Source organism: Phodopus roborovskii, unplaced genomic scaffold (assembly GCF_943737965.1).
Source record: "Phodopus roborovskii unplaced genomic scaffold, PHOROB, whole genome shotgun sequence".
In the NCBI taxonomy this organism is placed as follows: Eukaryota; Metazoa; Chordata; class Mammalia; order Rodentia; family Cricetidae; genus Phodopus; species Phodopus roborovskii.
The window spans coordinates 12,290,045-12,303,886 of NW_026126585.1; the positions used below are offsets into that span (position 1 = coordinate 12,290,045).

At 42.7% G+C, this 13,842-nt stretch overlaps 1 protein-coding gene across 1 annotated transcript in view; it reads right to left on the reverse strand.

The window, feature by feature from the left end:
- The window catches only part of Zranb3 (zinc finger RANBP2-type containing 3), a 134,621-nt gene that overhangs the window by 33,625 nt on the left and 87,154 nt on the right, over positions 1 to 13,842 (reverse strand). Inside the window, 4 exon segments of the mRNA XM_051204011.1 lie at positions 2,038 to 2,190; positions 5,742 to 5,921; positions 10,154 to 10,273; positions 13,233 to 13,352. Of these exon segments, the coding sequence (XP_051059968.1) occupies positions 2,038 to 2,190; positions 5,742 to 5,921; positions 10,154 to 10,273; positions 13,233 to 13,352 (573 nt within the window).

The window sequence follows — 13,842 nt, forward strand, 5'->3', positions numbered from 1 at the left end:
ATTTGGACAGACACATCATCACTCCTCGACTACAGCCTATAAAGTCTCCCTGCTTTAGTTCAGGTGTGTGGCTTCTCTGGCCTCGATCTCTGGGACTGAAGAACCCACCCGAGAGTTGCTTTGCTCAAATAAAGCTGTTGTTATACTTTCTCAGATCTGCTTGATCTGGCTGACTGTGGGTGTCGGCAGAGAAATCTAATATCTGGGCACAGAAAACCTGTTAGTTTGCATGTAGCTTTTCACATTGAAAAGGTGCCCTGAAACAGTGATATTTGAAAGGAGTTAAAAAAAAAAAAATCCAGACTTTCAAATAGTGTCTGGTAGTGAAAGGAAGCTCCAAGATGGGCCAAATAAAATTCAAAATGGAGCCAGGTGGTGGTGGCACATAACTTAAAAGTCTAGCACTCATGAGGCAAAGGTAGTCAGATATCTATGAGTTCAAGGCCAGCCTGGTCTACCGAGTGAGTTCCAGAACAGCCAAGGCTATACACAGAGAAACTGTCTTGAAAACTCAAAAACAAACAAACAACAACGTGGATTTGAGTTATTTTGTTCCACAGAAAGCAAGGAAGCCTTTCTAAAATTATGGGACTGAAGGGATAGATAGGTGTTATTGTTGGGCAAACATGAGGACCTGAGTTCAAACCTCAAGTACCCATGTCCAAAGTTAGTAACCTGTGACTGTACCCCAGCACTACAGGGGATCATTGGCACTAGCTGGCTGCCCGTCTAGTTCAAGGTTCAGGGAGAGGACTGTGTCTCAGTGCAATACAGGGCGTGGCAGAGCAGAGCGTCCACCTGATACTCTCCTCTGGCCTTCAACTGCATGTGTACATATAGATATGGGCAGCACATACACACATGCAGGCATACATGTACGTACATGTGTACATACATGTACGCACACACAGACACATGCACACCCAAGTGATAAAAGTTCTTTACAGAAGAATGCAACTAATAAATATACACAAAACATAAATAGAAAAATCAAAGCCATCATTCAGAACCAATTCAGGCAAAAGTCATGGATGAAAGCTAGAACCACTGGGAAGGTATGGGAACAGGACAGTCGCGTGCTCTGAAACTGTTTATCAGGGATAACTCGCCACAGAGTTTGGGAAAGCAGTTAGGCTTGCCAACATAGCACCAGTCACAGCAGTATGCTCTGCCTTAATTTATTAATAAGTTTTTTTTTTTTAAATTGGCTTTGTTCTTGAGACAGGGTTTGGTTATGTAGCTCAAGCTGGCTGGAAGGTTGCATGGAGTCTAAGCAGGCTTCAAACTTAGGACCTTCATGACTCAGCCCCCTCAGTTAAGAGGTTTTCATTTTTCTGCAGTCAGCACTTCAACCTGTTTCTTTATTACTTGTGTATTTTGAGGCAAACCATTATCCTTCCTCACCTTCAAGGTCATAAAAATATTTTCTCAGTACTATCTCTTCTGAAGGTTAGATTCGACGCTGATTGTTTTTCAGTAGAACTAAGCAGTAAGTTTTGAAACTGCTGGAAAATAAAAGCCAGTGCAGTGTCACAGTTAATTTTTGGTTCTTCAGGTTTTTCTGGCTTTAAGTAAAATAGCTTTTCAAGAGCATAAGTAATTGAGAATTTCTGTTTAAAATGATAATATCCATTTTCCAGGTATTAAGAAAGTAGAAAAAAGGGACTGGAGAGATGACTCAGTGGGTTAAAGTACTTGCTGTGGAAGCATGAGGACCTGGTGTGCACACACGCATGTGTACACACATACACAGACACACACAGACACATACACGCACACACAGAGAAAACATACACAAATGAATAAGAAAGTAGAAAAGAGGGGGCTGGAGAGATGGCTCAGTGGTTAAGAGAAATGGCTGCTCTATCCAGAGGTCCTGAGTTCAATTCCCAGCAACCACATGGTGGCTCATAACCATCTATAATGAGATCTGGTGCCCTCTTGTGGCCCAAAGGCATACATGCAGGCAGAACACTGTATACATAATAAATAAATCTTTAAAAAAAAAGTAGAAAAGAACGAGCCCCGTTCTCTTACATGAGTGAACACAGCATCCTTGCTGAGCTCTTCACAACTGTCACTTGGGGTCCACGCCTCCGCGAACTGCAGAAAACCCCACTTTTCCTTGTCATCTTCTGTGGCCTGGAGTCTCTCCTTCCTGCCATTCAGGGTGCTGCCAGTGACCTGAGCCTGGGGACAGAAACATGAAGAGTTTACTACAATCACCCCACCGCTGACACTCTCTGATTAGTACCCTGATTTTGCACCGAAGTCATAAAGTTGCCCACTGAGAAAAATCTTATTACTTTAACAGATCATGGCTTTAGTAACAGGGTTATTTTGAATTACAATGCAATCAGCAACTGTTTAGGGAGTTTTAATAGAAACACGACACGATATTCACTTTCTTTATGGAATTTTTATGTTAATGTTTTTATACTTAGGAATTTTCCCTAAATGTGATTGGAACTCATTGCAAAAGAATGTCTGTTGTGCCCCTCCCCCCACTCATTATGGTGGGACCCTCACTCTTCGTGTGATGACGTTAGGAGGCAGGGTCATGGGGAAGTGAGAGGTCGTGAATGTGGGGCCCACTTCCATGGGCCCCTCGGAATACATGTCTATTTATTTCTATGGTATTTTGTTGCAGCAGTTCAAACTAAACAGAAATTGGTGCCCCAAAAGTGTGGTTGCTGCCTGGGAATGTTCGGTGTAAAGTAGGGTAGAGACTGGGAGTTTAAGTATGCATGCTAGAAAATTCCACAAAAGGAATTTTAAGTCAGCCAACAAGGAGAGCAGCAGAGAAAGCATCTCTCTTCTCAGAGAGCACACACATACAATCATGAAGAGAATGTTGCCGGGAATACAGGTCGCAAAGGCCACTCTGATGAGGTTTCAGAGGAGACCGAGGAGCATGCTACAGGAAACTGGAGGAAAGGTCACTTTGTTCAAAAGCCAAGGACTTAACTGCGTGGGCAATGTTCTAGTTATTTCTGGAAGAAAGAAGTTGCAAGCAATAAAACTACATCTCTCTGAGATTTCCGAGAACTTACTGAAGGAGCAGCATGGCTCCCTCTGAATTCTTGTGGTAAGCAAGAAGAGATAAATACAGAAGGAATTGTTAGGCAAAAAGGTAACAATTTTAATTTTGGGAAATTCCTGGCTCATCGAGACTGCGGAAATGAGAAACACTGTCTTGTAGAGAACAGTGAGGTATGTCCAAGCGGCCATTTGATATGACAGTTGGTATGGGCATGAACTGCAAACTTAATCAGCCAACTTAGTAAGTGTGAGAAGCAGCGGCCGGGACTGCATCAGCAGAAAGAGTCAACTGGGAGCGAAGCTATCCCAGACAGTGAGGGGAGCCTGGGAGCCCCTTACCCTGCTCAGAACTGCAGTGTAGCACTCGGGGCCCTGGCTGTGGCAGCGCGGCAGAGTGTAGTGACAGACCTGCCTCCACGTGGATCTTAAAGAGCAACGCTGAGGGACGGAGCTTCAGGGTGTGAGGCTGCCTCGTGCAGCTCTGGAGTTGGGATCTATCTCCACCCTGACAGACTCTGAAAGCCAAGGCAGCCGGGAAGCCAGTACAGGCTGTGTGGCCAGTGCCTAGCTAAGAGGCTCATCTATCTCTCCATCACAGAGGATCCAGAAAGCAGGGCTACTGTCCCAGGGGCCTGGAAGACAAGGTACAGGTCCAAAGAGGACTGACACCAGCTTTGATACGTTCCTCAATTTGCCCTGGGAGGTTTTAGACTGGCCCTTTCTCCTTCCTCTATCTTCCTTTTGGAGTGTGGAGGAGTCTTTCAGACATCTCTTCCACAGCTGTAGTTTGGATTTCACACACTCAAAACTGGAAAGGAACTTCACCTCAAGACGAGTCTCATCCCTATCTGACTTAGATCATATTCAGTTGAGATGTTGGATTTTATAATTAGTGCTGGAATGAGCAAAGATTCCTGGGGCCACGGGAACAGGAGGCATGCATGCATTCTGCATGTGAGAAACACATGGATTTTAGGGGGACAGATAATGGCTAGTTTTATTACTTGATACAACCTAGGATCATCTGGGAAGTGTCTTAATGAGGATTGCCTAGACAGACTGGCCCATGGGCACGTATGTGAGGATTTTTTTTTTTTCCAAATTGGGTGGCATTATTGCATGAGCTGAGCTATGAATGATGTAAAAGGTGAAAAAAGGAAGTTGAGGAGTAAGCATGTATTCATATCCCTCTGTTCCTGACTCTGGATATGGCACGATGAGCTGCTCCTGCCTACATTTCCCTGCAGTGACTGACTATGACCTGGGGTATAGTCAGGGCTATAACCTGAATAAACCCTCAAGTTGCTTTTTGTCATTTTTTTCTTTTCTTTCCTTTTCTTTTTTAAATCAGGACAACAGAAAGGAAAGCAGAACAGGTCAGGGTAAAAGGTAATAGACTAAAAATGTATGTCTCTCCAAAATTCATAGACTGAAATTTTGACGGCTCACGCGATGGTATTAGGAGGTGAAGAATTTGTTAGTTATGATGGTGGAGCCATGACCAACGCAACTTGGGGAGGAAATTGAGAGCATTCTCACCTTCTTTCTACATAGAGGCTCCAACGGGACGATGCCATCTACAACCCTTACCCAACTTGACCATGCTGGCTCCCTGATGCCATCTCCCATCCTCTAGATCTGGGAGGAATGTGATTCCATTCATTATACAGTACCCAGTGTATGATGTTTGTTACAGCATCCCCAATGACTAAGAAATCCTCCTCTAGAAGCATCCTTCGGTGTTGGGAAAAAGACAGCCAGAGAGAGGGCACAGACTGTCTTCCATTAATATTAGTTGAAAACTCAAGAATCTTTTTTGGAAAATATTCAGTAGTTTGGTCTCAGAAATAAAAAGGACATGGTCCTTCAAATGTGAGGTTCCAGCTGATGCTAGCTTCGCTTTAAAAGCAGAAGCAGCCACGAAAACACTTGTGAAGCATGTGTGAGGAGGCACAGTAGAAGCCCTGAGTAAATCTTAGCATAGGAGAAAATTGGAAGGAAAAAAAGACAACAATAACAAACAAATAAAACGGAAGATCAAAAACAATAGAAAAAGGGCTTCCACAGGTGCTAGAAAGATGGTTCAGAAGCTAAAAGCTCTTGCAGAGGACCCACAGTTGGTTCCTTGAACCCACAACCTTTGTAACTCCAGCTCCAGGGGACCTGATGCTTTTATCTGGCCTCCATGAACACCTGCACTCATGTGTACACACCCTGACATGATATACATACATACATACATACATACAAACATACATATATACATACATTCATACGTACACCAAGTTAAAAATAAACCTCTGAGCTAGACAGCAATGGCCCACGCCTTTAATCCCTGCATTCAGGAGACAGAGACAGGTGGATCTCTGTGAGTTTGAGGCCAGCCTGGTCTACAGAGTGAGTGCCAGGACAGCCAGAATTGTTACACTGAGAAACCTTGTCTCAAAAAAACGAAAACAAACAAACAAACAAAATCTTAAAAAGGGAAAACAAAAAAGGCTTTGAAAAAATAGCCAAGTTTGGAAATCAATGCCTTGGTACAGTAGAGGATGGTACGGAATGAAGTACCAACTGAATCCTTTGTGATGTTAGTTTCTATTATTGTTATTTTGGTAAACTTAAGTAGCCTTTGCCTGGATACATTAACAGTCAACCTCCTAACTCACACAGTACACAGACCATTCAAACTCAAGCATTACCTTTCGATTCAGCATTGCCCACATTAGGCTGTCGAGAGTACCGTTTGCAATAAGGTAGTGAATATTCACAGAGCTGCACTGTCCAATTCGGTGAGCACGGTCTTCAGCTTGTTTGATATGTCCAGGGTCCCAATACAACTCAGCAAAGACAACGTGGCTTGCAGCAGTAAATGTTAAACCCTAAGCAAAACAAAGTAACTAAGATAAGCTGAGCATGATATATATACATGTATATGTATATTCATGAGACACACATGTAATATAAAGTCTTCCTGAACACATTAAAAGGAGAGAAAATAACTGTCACCTTGACAGCCTAGAGTCATCTGAGAAGGGAGACAACAGCTGACGGATTGCTCAGGCCAGCCTGACCTGTGGGCATGTCTGTGGGGGAATCATCTTGGTTGTTAGGAGGGCCCAGCCCACTGTGGGTGACACCATTCCCTGAGCTCTGTAAGAAAGCTACTTGAGTCTGAGTGAAGCAGGGAACAGTGTTCCTGCTTCAGGTCCTGCTTGAGTTCCAGACTTCTCTCAGTGAGTATAACCTGTATGTGGAAAGAAACCCTTCCTTCCCCTAAATTACTTCTGGTCAAAGTATTTTTTATCATAGCAACAGAGATGAAACTTGAAACAAGTGAGTCATGCAATGAAAATCAAATTAGTAAGATTTAACTCAGGGACAGCAGATGGAACCTACTTATTGTAAGATACTCAAGAGAACTACAAGGAAACATATTTGAAAGACATTTCAATAGGCAGGTTTATAGGTACTGAGCACACAAACAGAACCATTTTATCCTTTGGAAGAGTTAGATTCACTTTACTGCTGGGAAATCTAACAAAATACATTATTAAAGGGAGTATAATTTGTAACACATAGTATCCATGGCAGCTAGGCATCAAGCATTGACATGTTCTCCCTTTAATTAAAAACACTGTTCTAGAAAGTGAGAGAAATGTGTCTCCAGTTTCCTTCTGTGACATTTCTCCTGCTACAACTCCAAGGCCCTGCTGTTTCTTGCCTCTAGTCTGGTTGATGTGTCATGCAACGCTGTATCCTCTGGGCAACTGGCTTTTGCCTGAACTTGAAATACTGTGGCAGAAAAGCATTAAGTCTTATTTTACACCCAATGCATGAAAATGTCTCAAGATGCATCACTTCTATGATGGACGGCTGAGTGAATTTTGAAGCATGCTTACCTGGGGCCACATACAGCGAAAGGTGTGGGTAGTGGTTGCAAAGTCTGCATTGCTTTAGAAATATGATCTAATCCATGCTGTTCACAAGCACTGGAGGGACAGGTTTTTTTTTTTTTTTTTTTTTTTTTTTTTTTTTTTTTTTTGAGACTGTTAAACTATTATGTTTAGTTTACCTTAAAATATTTTTGTGTTATAACAAAATCATATTTTGTTGCCCTATTTAACGAATAAACATTAAGTAAAGTGCAACAAATTCCCTGAAAATTAGTCACTTCATGGGTCAGAAGTAATAAAAACCAGGATAAAACTAAATGCAATATTAAAGCTCTGTTGTTATTTAGGCCTGCAGAGCCATAGTAGAGGTAACACTGAAAAAAACAGGCAGTATTATCAGAAGGACACCACTGAGCTTTTAAAAAACATGTATGACCAGGGCCAGAGGAGACAGCTCAGTCAAGAAAATACTTGACTTGAGAATGTGAGGACCAGAGCTCTTTTCTCCTAACCTACATAAAAAGCTGAGTGTGGTGGTGAGGACTTGTAATTCTGGCACTCAGGAGGTGGAGATGGGCAGATTCCTGGGACTCATTGCCAGTCAGCCTAGCCTAACTGGTGAGCCCCCCGGTCTCAGTGAGAGACCCTGTCTTAAAACCACAAGGTGAAAAGCCCAGCATGGTGGTGCACGACTTTAATCCCAGCGCTCAGGAGGCTGAGGCAGGCAGGAGTCTGTGAGTTCCAGCACAGAGAAGGGTATGTAGAGAGACCCTGTCTCGGAAAAACCCTAAAACAAAGTAACAAACCAACCACCAAACAAACAAGGCAGATGATTCCTGAGCTATAATCCCAGACCCATGAGGCTCACACGTGGCCATGCTGGTAAGGACCCTGTCATTTGAAGAAGTAGTCGATCTACAGTCAGAGAGAGGTGTCACGCAGAACAGCACCGTCGTTCCGCTTGTTCTTACGAGGGCATCAGCCTTCAAGTATACAAGTGCTGACTTATGTAAGAGCTTCAGGAGCACAACCTTGAATAAAACATGAGTGCCCTGTACATTCTTAATTTCAAGATGTCATTATTTCTAATCATATTTTAAGCTCATAATAACTCTGGCTTTCCTGTCTGGCTTCATCTTACTTATCATGTCTCCGGACGGGGGCACTCACTCCATTTCTAATTTTAGGTCCTTGGTAATATTCTCCATGGCTGGAATACTCTGACCCTATGTCAGATTTTAGGAAGTTTAATTCAATATAAGGAAGTATTGAGACAACTCCTAATGGGTCTCTAAACTGTTTCATCTTTATAATTTTTCTACACACAGAATTTTATACACCTCAACAAGCTTGGTAAAGAGTGATCTTTAATACGTAACAGGTGTATGCCATGAAAGTATGCTCAGTTACCACCCCCCACCCCCCCACCCCACCCAGGCCCACATGCTAAATGACCTGGTTTAAAGTTTCACGTCAAAATGTTTGTTCTAGTGGCCAAAGGATCCTCTCTTATACAGTGTGGCTACAGCCGCCACTATTTTATGTAAGTTTACTGTCCTCAAGTCTTTTTAACATGGCACCTGGCTGTCAGTGAGTGGGCAATGTGGTCTGTGATGGTCTGAATGAGAGTGACCCGTAGGCTCATTTATTTGAATGCCTGATCCCTAGAGTTGGAGGAACTGTTAGGAAAGGTCGGGAGGTGTGGCCGTGTTGGAGGAGGAGGTGTGTCGCTGGTGCAGGCTTTGATGTTTCAAAAAGCCCATAAAATTGCCAGTTAAGTAGCTCCCAGCTACGGCTCCAGCCCCGTGCCCGCCTGTTTTCGGCTGTGCTCCCAGCCATGATGGTCAAGGGCTTTAACCCTCTGGAACTGGAACCATAAGCCCCAAATTTAATGGCTTTTTTTTTTTTTTTTTTTTTTTTTTTAATAAATTGCCTTGGCAACGGTGTTTTGCCACAGCAATAGAAAAGTAACTCGGACACAGACTACAGACTGCTCCTCCTTGTGGTGAGCTGGCCATTGAGGGGCAATGTGCTTTCCTCTCCAGAAAGACAACTGACCTACAGATTTGAGGAGGGAATGTGAGCTGCCCTCTTAGATAAGAGAGAGAGCCTTGCTTAGAGGATGGGCGTGCTGGTGCATGCCTTTAATTACAGCCCTAAGGAGGCAGACTGGACTCCATGAGTTTGAGGCCAGAGGTTCTGGATGCCTGGGGCTGTTACACAGAGAAACCAGTCTTAGAGAGAGAGAGAGAGACAGAGATAGAGAGAGAGAATACTTGCTTAGAGTAGAAAGGAAAATTCTGGAAGAAGCCAATTGTGGGTGTATACCTTTAATCCCAGAACTCTGAGAGGCTGGTAAATCCAAGGCCAACCTTGGTCTACAAAGTGAGTTCCAGGTCAGCCAGGGATAATAAAATGAAAATTCCTCATTCCAAAAACCAACCAACCAGCTGGGTGGTGGTAGTGCATGCCTTTAATCTCAGCACTCAGGAGGCAGAGACAGGGGGATCTCTGTGAGTTTAAGACCAGCCTGGTCTACAGAGCAAGTTCTAAGATAGGCTCCAAAACTACACAGGGAAACCCAGTCTCGAAAAACTAAGCAAGCAAGCAAGCAAGCAAGCAAGCAAGCAAGCAAGCAAGCAAGCAAGCAAGCAAGCAAACTAACTAACTAACTAACTAACTAACTAACTAACTAACTAACTAACTAAAAAACCCAACCAACCACCCAACCAACCAAACAAAAAAAAAAAAAAAAAAAATTCTAGAAGGGATGTGGTCCTAAGGTCTTTGTGGAACATGCACAGAGGTCAGAAGACAACCTGAGTCACTTTTCTCTGGTTAGAGTGGCCACTGGTGGATGTCCATACCCAATGGCTGACTCCACACCCATGTGCACATGTGCAGAACTAATGGGACACTCAGTGGCTTATTAATAAGAAAGGAATGAAGTCGGGAGGGAGATGTGTTGGAGGAGAGCTGAAGAAAGTGAGTACGGGGTAGACATGACCAAGAAACATATATACATGTGTGAAAATTTCAAAGAATAAAAATAAGAGGCTGCCTTTTGTTATATTTTCTAGCACTCTGAAGTAGAATGCATACCGACTACAGCAGACATCCGATATAAAATTGCAATTTTATAAATCAAAGTTAGCATTGATGAACTTTTGGTTATTTCCATGACACTTTTGTATCAACCTTAGACTTGAATCTTTTACCTGGCCAGCAGCCTGAATGCTCAGGATAGCCACACGAGTATTGGGGTCCTTCTGAAATTGATTAACCAGGTGAATCCTTTCTGAAGATGGAACACTTCCATCTATTCTGATGTAACGAGCCTAGCATAAGGGAAATAGCAAAATTAGATAAGCCCTAGGCAGCTTTCTTACTTTACATATTTTATACCTTATTTTAATAGCCATATAAAGATGCAAACCCATTAAAATGGCACATCAGCAAATGTTATACAGTAAGAATCTTAACAAAATGTAATACTTTCTTACTTAAAAATTTATTACACATACTGTTGTCTGTGCGTGCGTGCGTGCGTGTGTACGTACATGAGTGCCATGGTACATATATGGAATCTGAGGACAACTTACAGGAGTTGGTTCTCTCCTTTTACCACTTGGGGTTCGGTGACTGAACTTAGGTTATGGGGCTTGGAGACAAGCACCTTTACAAGCTGAACAATCCTGCTTACCCCCACTTCTGATTTTTTTGTGTTTAAGGCATCTTAATACTACTGCAGTGGTTAGAATGAGAATGGACCCTACAGACTCACATACTTGAATGCAGTTGGTGGGACTGTCTGGGAAGGATTGGGAGGTGTGGCCATTTTGGAGGAGGTATGTCACTGGGGATGGGTTTGGAGGTTTCACAAGCCCACATCATCCCCAGTTAGCTTTCTCTCTGCCCCGTAGTTGTCTCAACATGTAAGCTCTCAGCTACTGATTCAGCACCACGCTTGCCTGCCACCAAGCTCTCTGATATCATGGTCAGGGACTCAGCTTCTGAAAGTGTAAGCCCAATAAACTCTTTTAAGTCACCTTGGTCATCGTGTCTTTATACAGCAAGAAAGAAATAACTAATCAATGCCAAAGGCAATCGCTTTTATGCAACAGAAGCTCTATGAACATTTTTTAATGAAACAAATGTTTCTGCAGTAAAATTCTATGAAACTTCATACACAACTTTTAGGCAGTAGGTTAAAAAAAAAAAAAAAAAAAAAAAAAAAGCAACTTTAGGGCCACAGGATAGGTTACTCCAAAGTAAAACCAAAGCCAAAGCCAGGTGAGAAAGAAAGGAGAGATGATTTTGTACAGAGTGGCACATGTGCTTCTGAAATACAACCAGATATTAACAGGGAAAATAACACTCTTAAATCTATCATTCATGACCTCTTTTTTCACATTATTAAACTTGAAAGAATTATGGGAGATGATTGTACCCATTGAAGTGAGGAATTAAGACACCCACACACACCTTTAAAAACAGAGACTCATTAAGTATTAAACTGAACAGACTTGTCTTCAAGAACAATTTAAGCTATGAAAAAAGCTGTGTGCTAGAAATAGCTAAAAAGAATAAAGTCAACCTCATAAAAGTAAGTTAAGCTGCCAGGTTTTTTGGGGGGGTGGGGTGGGGTGGGGACATGGCACACATCTTTTATCCCAGCACTAGTGAGGCAGAGGCCGTTGGATCTCTAAGTTCAAGGCCAGCCTGGTCTACAGAGTGGATTCCAGGACAGCCAGAACTACACAGAGAGACCCTGTCTTGAAAAAACAAAAAAAGAAAAAAAAGTTAAACCTTAAGTTTCAAGTCAGACTGTCCAAGCATCATTAAACGCTTCTTTTGTTGTTGTTTTTAAACCTAGGACCTGTATGAGTGTGCCTAAGTGGCTGCCTCAGCACGGAGTGAGATGGCAAGCTCAAGGGCCGGCCCTTGCTTTCCGCCTTGCTTGAGGCAGTCTCTGGCTTTCCAGCTGTGGACAACAGGCTCGCAGGGTTCTCCTGCCTCTGCTTCCCATCTCACAGCAGGACTTCTGGGATTACTACACCAGCAACATCTCAGTTCCTCCTGCCTGAAGAGCACACCACTGGGAGAGTCATCTCTCTAGTCCCAAACTGTGTTTCTTCCCAAAGCCTGCATCACCGATCAATGAACCACTCAGTATCCCTTACAGATGGTAAAATCCTCTCAGGAGCTTTCTAAAGAATATACTTGCTCAGAGTAGGGAAAGATGGGGAGAAAATCATTTTTAACTCTGTAAAGCTGAGTGAGATTCCAACACATCAGCGGAAGGAAAAGAAGGGGACAGCTGTGCCTGGATCAGAATCTAGGAAATTTAAGATTAAATAGATTCAGAATAGGAAAACAATATGAATCTATTGTTTGTCAGTGATCGGAAAATTAGTTGTAAGGTTAATGAAGTCTTTCTCAGAGTGTGAAAATCAATGGTAAAGCATCTCCTGTGTTATAACAGCGTGCTGTGCTATCATAACCCCTCTGAAGGAAGATAACAGAACATATTATGAACACACTAGTTGATTTTGAAAGCTGACCTGTACTGGCTGTATTGGTCCATGTGTACAAGGCTCACACCACTTGCCTGGACATTTCTTACAGCTGCCACTGCACACATGTGCAAGCCCTGAGCATTTACGGGACAGATGGCAGGTAAAGCTTTGAAATGAACAATGGAAGATACCATCTCTGGCATCAATATTGGAAACTGAGGTGGATCTCAGAGGATTCGGGGAAGATCACTGCCTTGCAGACATGGCCTGGTCAATGCCATGGGCCAACCACACCGTCCATGCACTTTAGTGAGTCTATACTCATTCTTAACAACAATTTTCCATGCAGTACCTGGCCTGTGACTTTAAAAGGTCTGAAAGTTTGGAGGCAGTGATTTTCTCTGACTTGTTTTCTTCTATTAGCCACACTTAGGTTTGAGATTATGCCACTCTCCCGTACTATCTGCAGGGACAGGAAGGAAATCCCTTATGGAGTCGAGACAGGATAGCCTTAACGACTCAGATAAACTGGACAGAGGACAACAATTAAGACTGATATCAATAAGAAGACAGTATGCCCTGGTATTAATATGATGTTACCAAGATTTGTAAGAAAATATTTAATAAATTATTGATAAGACAATGTATTTTAAAAACACTATCCAAAGAAGGTTTAAAAAATCCACATACATCATAAGATTGAAAGATATTCAGTATAATGAAGATATGCATTTTTTTCACATAGTGGAAATTATTTTATAGAAAAATATCACAATACCTTGTTTTCGATGGCTGCTTCTGTGCACGCTTGGAGCATATTTAAATGGTGAGCAAAGACCAGAAATTTAAGAGACTCATTCTGAAGCAGCATCTTGATATAGTCCTTCACTGCACCTGCCTAAATATTAAAGTCACATTTTATTGACATCATCAATTTTTAAAATTAAAGCACCACGTCACTTTTAATAAAGGAAAAATAAAAAAGCGCCCGATACCAGGAAGAATCTTTAGATAGACATCTTCAGGACCTTTAGCTGCTCTTTCTCTAGGCAGCCAGCTGAACTGGAACTCTACATGTAAGGGACATGTGCACTAGCTATCTGAGTCTGTCTACTGCTTTCCTATTGCTGCGACAGGATACCCAGGAGAAATCAGTTTAGAGCATGGGGAATTTCTTTTGTTGCCAAGTTTCCTTTCAGCCCCTGCTCAGTTCTGAGACTGGGGAGACAGAACACTGTGGCAGGCAACCTGCAGTGCAGGTGTCATCTCACAGCAGCTGTGCAGCAGGGGATGAAGGCTCCCAGTGGTCCACCTCTTTCAGATGGGCTGTGACAACCTCCGCCTCACCATTTCCCAATGCTGCCACTGAGTCACAAATCTGCGTGAAT